This window comes from Fringilla coelebs (genome assembly GCF_963513975.1).
Source record: "Fringilla coelebs genome assembly, chromosome: 2".
Taxonomy (NCBI): Eukaryota; Metazoa; Chordata; class Aves; order Passeriformes; family Fringillidae; genus Fringilla; species Fringilla coelebs.
The window spans coordinates 90,427,358-90,438,050 of record NC_140029.1 but is presented as its reverse complement, the minus strand read 5'-3'; the positions used below and the strand labels follow the sequence as shown (position 1 = coordinate 90,438,050).

Sequence of the window (10,693 nt, the reverse complement as noted above, 5' to 3'; positions counted from 1 at the left end):
ATTGTGAGTGCTAATTCTCAAATGTAAACACAGGGACTTCAGTCAGTGAGAAGCAGGGTGCCTGCAGTTTGACAGGTTGTGTCTGTGTACATAACCTGTGCGTTTATCTGTGCCTAAAGTGACCAACATGGGACACATGGGGTTGATTTTGGTGAAGCTTGCATCCCTTGCTAATGTGGGATGGGAGGTTAATCCTGAAAATTAGGATATTTACTTCTTCCTGTATATTTTTTTGAGAAGTCAGACTGAGCCACAGCTGTTTTAAAATTTCGTGTTTCCACATATCTTGTTAAATACTTATTTTAATCAGGACTGCAGAAGTAACTGCAACAAACAATTTAGAAAATTGACTTTGTCTGTGTTTTGTACATGTTTCTGCACACACGGGCATGGTTTGCTAAAACATTAATTTGCATAGCTTTCAGTTCTTGCTTCTTCAAAAGTATGTAAGTGCAGGCATTTTCTGGGCAGCATTTATGGTGGTTTGATTAGACATCTGGGTCACACAACTTCACTCCCATTCCCTGAAAGGCTGAGATTAGTTCTCAGAAACATGTTTCATATTGTGGAATTTGGTTTTTGTCAGTGTTTTCTCATGGTTTGTCCAAATTCTGTATGTTCCTTTTATAGTATGTATCAGTGCTCCAGCATGTAATGCAAACACCCAGAAGATATTTGTTACAGGAGAGAAAGGAAGATCTGTAGAAAATGCTTCGTTTTTTCCACAGCACTGGCCTCGACAGTGACTTGTTCTCAGGGTCTGGACATAGTTTTACAGTGTGTTCATCCTGGAGCAGGTTACATGTAGACTCTGCATTTACTTGTTTCCAGATTTCATGATCTTGAATTCCATCCCTGGGCTCCATAACTAATTGTTCAGTCACGGTGCCGTCCTTAGGGGTAATCTAACAAATTGTGTTCTGGGACAAGCTTTGAGCAGGATTAGTGGAACAAATAATGCAGCTTGTTTTAAGATGGAACTTATGACAGAATTACACAATTGAAATAGCAGAGTTCCCAAAATGCCCTCTTCAGGCCTGCTGTTTAAAACAGAATGAGGAGAGGCACAGAGATGCAAGCTTCCTCCCGCTCTCATGGCTGCATCTGCAAGTTTTCCTTATGCTGGGGTAGAGGATTCGTAGAACGATGTGCAAGACAGACTGAGACAGCTCTCAGCAGCGCTTTTATAAAACAGATGGCTCCAAGTTTTGCATTCAGTGACATTAGAGCCCCTGGAAGAGAGAATGACAGTTCAGGGACCTAATTTCTGCTCCGTGTTATTCTTTTCTTCCAGGTTCCCTGCACCTCTCTCAGCAATGGCTATGGTGTGTCTTTCTGACTTCGAAGCTTATGCTAAGAAGTATTTACCCAAGATTGCTTGGGATTATTTTGCAGCTGGAGCAGATGACTGTACCACACGGGATGAAAACATCCTGGCATATAAAAGGTAATGTGGGAAGGAAATGAAGGGGGGTGTTCTGGGACCAGGGGGTCCCCAGGCTAAATGGAAAACCTGAGCACTGTATGCTCTGATGCCAGACTGAGTATGACACGGGTTGGGTGAGGCTGTAGGGATGCTGAGGGTACAGGCAGGTGCTTGGGTAGGGCAGGGAAGGGTACAGTGTGCTATGGAGTGTGGGGCATTGCAGGAAAGGACATGAGCAGCTCTAATAGAATGAGTTGCAACCGGGAGCTCTTGGTGAGCAGCAGGAAGCCCATGTGCAAGTAGGGTGGGATTTGGGGAACATGCTGCAGAGCCTGAGGGCAGGCACACGGAACAGTGAGGACACCCACATGAATGGTGAAGTGGAAGGACCCAGCCTTCCTGCAAGGAAAAGGAACCTGGGGGAGGACAGCGGGAGAACAAGGCACGGTGAGCTGAGGTGGGAAATATAGAAATCATGTACTGTGGCCAGTAAAGCAGGACTAATGAAAGGTGGAAGTGTCTGAACTGCTGGCTGAATTGACCTCTAAAAGCAAACAGAAAGGACAAAGAGCCTTTGTTATATTTTATTTTTTTATCATTTTACTATTTGCTGTTTTCTTCCTTGGCTCAGATTCCTGCTTTGCAATTGGTGAACGAAGATCTGGTTTCCATGAAATTTCAGAAAACTCACTGAACATCTACTATCCTGAAGGGTTTTTTTTGCCTTACAGAATTCGTTTCCGGCCACGTATGCTGCGGGATGTATCCGTGATGGACATTAGGACTAAAATCCTGGGTTCTGAAATCAGCTTTCCTGTAGGAATTGCCCCTACAGGCTTCCACCAGCTAGCATGGCCTGATGGAGAGAAAAGCACAGCCAGAGGTACACTTCTGCTCTGGTGCCATGCAGCACCAAAAGGGGGTTGTAGAAAAGCTGTTAGGATGACTTGAAGGGCGACTGAGAAAAAATTTCAGTCTTGAGGAGGCAAACTCCATTCCCACTTCCTGACGCCCTGCACAGGAAGCTGCATAGATGGTGCTCTTCTTCTCCAGCTACCAACATAAAAAATCAGCCCCATAGAGTGTGCTGCAAACTGAAGGCAAGGGCAGTGGACACATTTCTGACTCATACCAAAACCCAGATAAGTCTTTCAGTCCTGGGGGCTCTAGATGGGCTGTAAAAATGGTGGATGGGACTCAGACTGTGAATTCCTTGTTACTGGTATAGAAATGTCTCCCTTGGACAAAAAGATATCCCCTTTTCACAAATCCTCTGGAGAGTTTGGAGACCTGACCCCTAGAAATGTTTTTTTGTCTGTGTATGCTGAGTAGATCTAACAGTACATCCTTGAGAGGACTCAGTCATAAAGATAAAATTCATGCTTTTTTAAAAACTGCAGATGCAAAAGTAAAGCACAGCTTGGTTAGTTACCTCTCCCTTTTCTGCTTTCTTAACCAAGGACTAACGAGAGTGCATGGTAAATACAGTCATTCTGGGATTAACTGGCGTTAATTCTGGGAAATAGCTGCCCTGTGCTTTGCAGGATGCACATGAAATCAGGAGTTGGGGTGGTCTCTGCAAACAGTGCATGGTTTTGTGTCTGATGTCTGGCAAGACCCTTCAGATGCCTTTGTTTCTGACTCCTTCCCATTCCCCCAAGCGGCCAGAGCAATGGACACCTGCTACATCGCCAGCACCTACTCCACCTGCACGCTGGAGGAGATCTCCGCGGCTGCTCCCGGCGGCCTCCGCTGGTTCCAGCTCTACATCCACCGCAACAGGAGAGCTTCCCAGCAGCTGGTCCGGCGGGCAGAGGCCTTGGGCTTCCAGGGCCTCGTCCTCACCGCGGATCTGCCCTACACCGGCAAGAGACGCGACGATGTCCGCAATGGTTTCCGCCTTCCTCCCCACATGAAAGTGAAGAACTTGGAAGGAGCCTTTGAGGTTTGTAAAATGAGCCTGTCCTTTCATTCACTGCGCTGGCACGCACCACATGAGAGAAAAATCACTGGGTAACTGCTGCCCTGGCATCTGCTGTACCGGGGTGTATCTTCTCCCCTGCTGGTTCTGCAGCATCCTGGCTTGACCTCCTGCCAGACTGGGTTCTGTCTTCAAAATCCCCACCCAGCTGCCTTAGAGACTCTGATCCCCACCCCCATTGTAATTATTCTCCTCCAGAGACATGTGACATTTCTGGAGCCGATGAACATGTCTGTTGGCAAGTTTGATTAATCTGTTCTAGGGCAAGGCAAGACACCAAGGGACCTGTGCATTGTTGCAGCCCGGATGAGTTTTCCTTTTGCTGTTTCATTGTGGCTGTAGGGAGATGACTGCTCTGAGTACGGACTGCCACCCAACAGCCTGGATCCTTCTGTCACCTGGAATGACATCCACTGGCTGCGGAGCCTGACACGCCTGCCCATCATCATCAAAGGCATCTTGACAAGAGAAGATGCAGAGCTGGCAGTGAAGCACGGAGTTCAGGGAATTATTGTGTCCAACCATGGTGGAAGGCAACTGGACGAAGGACCTGCCACTGTAAGTGAGAATGGATGAAAATGGATGTCCCACATTTTCCCCGTTTACGGTCTGCACGCCTGCATTACCCTGGGTATCTCCATGTCCAGGTTTGTGTGTGCACTTCTGGTGGACTTGAGTTTGTCCAGTGGATGTGTGCAGATGCACTTTAGCTCTAAACTGGTGAGATCCATGCCTTGGCATGGGGGCTGCCCACTGAAGTATTTCTTCAGCTTCTTGGGAAGGTTCTGTCAGTACCACTTAAGTGCAGGTAAACTCCTGCCCTGAGTCGGGGAGAGTTCCTGCCTGTGTCTCCATCAGCTGGTGCAGCGCACTCAAACTCTTTGCGCACTGCAGCAAAAAGAAAACAAAGCTCTGGAACCAAAATTGTACAAATGAGAGCATAATGTATTCTCGTTGTTCACATCTGTCAAAACATGCAAAACAATGCAGCTAGATTTAGTGAGAGGTCTGCTTGCGTATTTACAGGCTCAAGTCTAAATGGGAATTTATTGACTTACACGAGCCAGAAAAGGATAACTTATCTGGAGAAAAATTCCCCTGCTTTTAAATTTGCACAAAGAAATCATGCATTGTTTGGACATGTGTGTATTTCACTGGCTTAATTTGGCTTCTGTCAGTTTTTCCAGTTGCTCTTATTTTACAGTTCTGCATTGCACAGTATCTTACGAACTTTCTTTTCTCGGTTTTCTTTTGTTAAATAAAAATAGGTACCAGGGAATTCTCTTCTATTCTGCGTCAAGGCTGACAATAATGAATAAAAAAAAATTAATAAACTCAATGCTAAAAGCATAATAACAGAAATGGCATCCACATTAAACTGTTCTTCTAGCTTAAAAGTTGTTTTACATACACAGACAAGGCAGTAGATACCTAGTTGGGCTCTGCTATTTTTCTGGTGCCAAGCCTGGCTCTTGCTGAGTTACTCCTAGAAAATTTCAGCCAGGAGGTTTTCAGTTTGAAATTCAGAAAAAAAATTTAAAAGAAGGGAAAAAGGTATTAGACACTGCAGAAAAGAGCCTTTTGGGTTTGCTCTGAAGGAGAGTTAATTATGTCCACTGCCTTGTCCTGCCCCTGGCTGTACTGTCTTTGGGGCCAGAGCCAGCATCTCTGCATGGTGCTGCCCTGCACTAACATCTCAGGCTTATTCCATGCTGAACTCTACAGAAAAGACCTCAGGGAATCAGGAGACTTAACCTGGAGGAAATGGTTGACTGTACTACATAGCAAATGAAACCCTTCACAGATGCTTAAAAGGGAGGCACTCAACAAGTGGTCACCAGGATTAAGTTGAAATGTAAGCTTAGGAAGTTTGAGCAGTAGAAGTCTGACATCAGCCTTTCTTGCATATGGCTGTATTATTCATCATGGCCTCAAATAAAAGTAAAATATTGATGACAGTAGTTCCCACTGAAATTTTTATTTAAAATCTTTCATAAATCTATTGAAAATGTTACTTTTTCACTAATCAAAAGTGACAGCAAAGAATATCAGTATAATCAAAGCACTGGGAAATGGCACTAAGTGTCTGGAAGGCAGAGCAGGGAGCTCTGTTTGTTATTCTGCAGCTCCTGGTGCTGAGCTATTTGTGATGCATTGTCACCTTTCATTTCGAGAAGGTATCTTACTAAAGCACTGCATCCCTGCCTGCCTCTTTGCAATATACCCTCCTTCTCTTGGAATCAAGAGCTGCCCCCGAGGTGAGACTGCCTTCTTCATTGCAGATTGATGCTCTGGTTGAGGTTGTGGAGGCAGTACGAGGCAGAGTGGAAGTTTATGTAGACGGTGGGATTCGAAAAGGAAGCGACGTGCTAAAAGCGCTGGCTCTGGGGGCAAGATGCGTCTTTATTGGGAGACCAGCTCTGTGGGGCCTGGCTTACAAGGTGAGTAAGGAGCTCTGAGCCCACAGGCCTGCTTCTCACACTCTCCAGCAGTCCTGCAACTGAAGTCACAGAGTTGTCACTGGTGGAGAATATATTTTTTAATTTTATTTTGATGAATTTGAAGTGGAATCACCCCAAATTGAATGAAACCCTGACATTTCCTCTGATTTAAAAATACCACTGAATTTGACAGTTTCCTGGCATTTTGAACAATGGGATTTTGAAGGGACCTGATTTCTTGTTGTTGCAGTTTGGTGCTAAAATACTTCAGGACTCGGGACCATCAGTGCTTTTGAAAACTGGAGCTGGGCTTATTTGCCAGAAAGATTAGTCTGACAATTTTATTTGCTTTCAGCAAATAGTTGGAAACAATGCATGGTTTTGGTAGAACAGTTTCACAGCAGTGCTATGAATTCTTCAGAAATACATATAGAGCTCCATCCCACGGATGGCTGAAACATTTTGGACCAGGCTGAGAAAAACTGTGTCCTGGAGGTTTTCCACTGTGGCCTGGGTTTTCCACTGCTATTTCAGTTTCAGCTTTGCTGCTTCCCAACTCCAGGCATATTTCTATGATCCAGAGTAATGAATTAGGCCTCTGATGCAGGAGGCAAACATAATATAATTAAAATTATATTATTATACCAGTTGGTGTTTCTTTGCTAGTTTTTTGCTTTTTACACTCTGGATGGAGTCTTCCAAAACTTTTCTCTAGAAGAAAAGATACCTTTTTTTGTGTGGTCTAGACACATTTCCTTTCTCTTAAATGGCACTCTTGTCCAGCGATGTGATTGCTGTGGATTCCAGTGGCAAGGCTTTGATCAAGAAATCATCTGAATCTCCTGAAAAACCTGTAAGAGTTTGCAGTAGTGTTTCTTTTGCCAGTAAATATCAACAAAGGGCCCCAGATGAAAAAGGTGTTCCTGTGAGTTGGCTGCACTTTCTCCACAATGGAAACAGAAAGGAGATGGGATTCTGGGGAGCTCAATTGTGCTTTGGTGTTATATTCCATAGACTATTCCTAAAGATGTATCTCAGTGGCATTACCAAAGCATACAATAGAGGAAAGGCATAAACAAGTGCTAACATTGTCTGCACCCAAAGCATTCATTATGGCAAGACATATAAAGAAAATTTAAGAGAAAAAAATAATTTTAATCCTCCAGTATTTTACGGGAAGATCAAAATCTTCTATGCATTTTATTGGCTTTTGAGCTTCTTGGTGTCATTTACACAGAGGAAAACACACAGTCTATTATTTTTAAAGATTCAGTCTAGTATTTGAGTAAACTTCAGTTTCCAAAGTGGTAACATATATAAAACTCTCATTACTTTGTCAAAACCTGTCAGCATTGTAAGGCTTGACATTTTAAATAGCAAGCCCATTGGTGGGGGAAAACTGAAAGCTAAAAAAAAAGAACCGGCTACAAAATGTCAGAAGTGAAAAACAGCTTTGTTTTCTTTCCCTGTTCAGATGTATCCCAAAAGGAAAAGCATCTAAATTAATCTGTGATGAACTGAGCACATCCATCATCTAATTTTAATCATTCATCTGCATGAGAGACTGGAATTGGCAGGGGCTGAAGGGACTATCCCAGCTCTCAGGGCGCAGGCATCCTGCAGCACTGCCCTGTGCCAGTGCTCCTTTTACCCTGACTGCTTTCTCTGTTGGTTGGTGCAGGGTGAAGAAGGTCTGCAGGATGTCTTGAGAATCCTTCAGGACGAGTTTCGCTTGTCTATGGCCTTAGCTGGTAAGTGTTTTGTTTGCAATAGGTGCTACAGATGTTTCTGCATGCAAGCCCTATGGAATCAGGAGTGGGATGGATAGGTGACAAAAAGGGAATCCACCGGAGCTGTGATGGTTCTAGCTGCTATCCTTGAGATCCTCTGCTTCCTGTGAAGCCACTTGGCATTCCAGATGTCACAGCAATGACGTTGGCACAGAGGGAGCAGGTTAGAGCAGCTTTATGACCCAAGTAAACAGTTGCAAAATTGGAAAGTACAGCCAAGCAAAGCTCGGAATTTCTGTTCTCCTGGGAATGACAGCATCAGTTTTTCAGTATTTAGTGTTTGTCAAGGTGAAATGCAACTGATCTTTCTTCTGCATGAAGAGCTCATTAAAAATGGATGCAGAATTTTTCTCTGTGTGTTAGAGAATACGGTCTGTAGGTGATTACATATGTTTTAAAAGCTTTTGTGTCTCCTGCCATTACACTCTGTTTTTCTCCCTCCTGTTCCCAGCTGCAGCTGCCCCAAACAGCAAATTTGCAGAGACCAGTGCAAGCTTCTGTTTTACTCTTGAGCTAGAGGGTTATGGCACTGGAACAGGGTCCCCAGGGCAATGGTCAAAGCACCAAGGCTGACAGAGTTCCAGAAGCATTTGGACAGTGCTCTCAGGCACATGGTGTTATTCTTGGGGTGTCCTTTGCAGGGCCAGGAGTTGGACAGGATGATCCTTGTGGGTTCCTTCCAGTGCAGGATATTCCATATATTATGCATGTAGAACTCAAGTGGATAGCAACAGTGACTGGGACACTGGAGCTGAAATCCCTCTGGCCATAGTGTGGTTTTATGGGTTACTTTTTCAACTAGCAAAGATTTTCCTGGGTTTTTTCCCCAGCAGACTTTTACAGTTCTTTTCATGTAAAAGGGCACAGGATTCAGCAAGAGCAGCAGGTTGGGATCCTTTTGCTGAGGCTGTGAAATTCATTGGATAATACAATCTTTTAGGTTGGAAAATACATCTTTAGATCATCAAGTCCAACACTGCCAATTCCACCATGAAACCTTGTCCCTTTGTGCCGTATCTACGTGTCTTTTAAACACATCCAGAGCTGGTGACTCAACCACTTCCTTGGCAGCCTATTCCAGTGCTTGATAACAATGTCTGTGAAGAAATTCTTCCTGATATCCAATCTAAACCTCTCCTGAACGGAGGCTTCAAGGTGCAGCCTCAGCAGTGCCCTGCAGAGGGGGACAACCACTGGCTGGTCCTGCTGCCCAGCCCATTGCTGACACAGGCCAGGATGCCTGTGTCACACCTGGGTACAGGGGTACCTGCCTGTATCACACCTGGGTACGTGGGTACATGCCTGTATCACACCTGGTACATGGGTACATGCCTGTATCACACCTGGGTATGTGGGTACATGCCTGTATCACACCTGGGTACATGGCTACATGCCTGTACCACACCTGGGTACAGGGGTGCATGCCTGTATCACACCTGGGTACAGGGGTACATGCCTGTACCACACCTGGGTACATGCCTGTACCACACCTGGGTACGTGGGTACATGCCTGTATCACACCTGGGTACAGGGGCACATGCGTGTACCACACCTAGGTACGTGGGTACATGCCTGTATCACACCTGGGTACATGGCTACATGCTTGTATCACACCTGGTACATGGGTACATGCCTGTATCACACCTGGGTACATGGCTACATGCCTGTATCACACCTGGGTACAGGGGTACATGCCTGTATCACACCTGGGTATGTGGGTACATGCCTGTATCACACCTGGGTACATGGCTACATGCTTGTATCACACCTAGGTACGTGGCTACATGCCTGTATCACACCTGGGTACGTGGGTACATGCCTGTATCACACCTGGGTACACAGCTGGCTCATGTTCAGCCAGCTGTCAACCACCACCCCTACTCCACCCATTTAATTTGTCCAAATTAAATGGCAGTGCAAATCTTCACTTCTGGCCATTTGGCACACAGCAGCCCCTTGTCTCTTCTCTGTGTTTTTCTGCTGACTCTACTGGATCAGATTGCACCCTGCTCAGCTTGTTATAAAAATAATTTTTTTTCATGTTTCTGACTCTTCTTGTGCTGGGTCTCCGGTGCTGAAACTTGAGGCTGAAGATGCTGCTGAGAAGATTTTGAAGTACCAGCCTACTCCAACCTGGGATTCAGAGCAGGGGGGCTTCCAAGTTTCATCCACAGACCTTTCTCTCTCACCAGTGTTTCATTTATTGCAGGCTGTGCCAGCGTCTCAGAGATTGGCCAGCACCTGGTTCAGCTCTCAAGGCTGTGATCAGCCATGTCCACCAAACAGAGGCAGCCGAAGCTAAGGTCCCAACCAGACTGAAGATGAAAAAGGAGGCGCAAAAAGTATCTGATAAGGCTTTCTGGAAACTTCTGAAGAGATCAAGAAAGGCTCTGTGTTAGCAAAAGCTGCTCTCTGCTGTTATAGAATGAATTCCATAGCAGTTTGTAATTGTTACTTGTCTAAATGCATTTTCTTTAAACCGGCTGTTCCACGGCATTACCTATGTTGGGTTTTCCTCCAAAGTTCCGCCACACTGGACAGCCAGACATGGAAAACCCCATGCCTTGCTTTTTCCACTTGTCATGCCAAGTCTCGCTGCAACCCAATCCACACACCTCTCCTGCTCAGGGACAGTAAGTGTCGTGGCTGCTATCTTCCACAGACTTGGCTTTTCCTGCATGTGCTCATAAAAGAGATGATAGAAATAAGATGAATCAGCTGCCAGGCACCCCAGCTGCCCTTTGCAAGTGGGGGCAGTCCTTGCCCGCTGCTTCTAAAAGCAAAGCAGGGACGGGGTGGAGCAGAGCACCCTTGTGGAGAAAGAGCCAGCTCTTTTTTCCAGTGCTGCAGCCCACCGTGTCCCCCTGCTTTGGAGCCAGCAGATACCCTGATGCCATCTCCCTGGCACGGGCAGGGGGAGCCATGCCACCAGAAGGTGACCCTTTGCATAAAGTCCATTTACATCAGCCCGAAGAAGGCAGAATGAGGACGCCAACCCCGTTGGTTCGCTCTGTTTAGACTTCAGTTTCTCTCAGAGATAAGAGTGTCTGCCGTG

General features: G+C 45.6%; 1 protein-coding gene across 1 annotated transcript; it reads left to right on the top strand.

Moving 5' to 3' along the window:
• Positions 1–1,316: 1,316 nt before the first annotated feature.
• Positions 1,317–9,903, top strand: HAO2 (hydroxyacid oxidase 2; the record flags this gene model as incomplete). The annotated part of the gene is made up of 7 exons (XM_084225647.1): positions 1,317–1,447; positions 2,158–2,309; positions 3,088–3,371; positions 3,750–3,965; positions 5,690–5,848; positions 7,530–7,599; positions 9,848–9,903. The coding sequence occupies 7 exons, from the start codon at positions 1,317–1,319 to the stop codon at positions 9,901–9,903; spliced, it is 1,068 nt and encodes a 355-aa protein (XP_084081773.1).
• Positions 9,904–10,693: the final 790 nt, after the last annotated feature.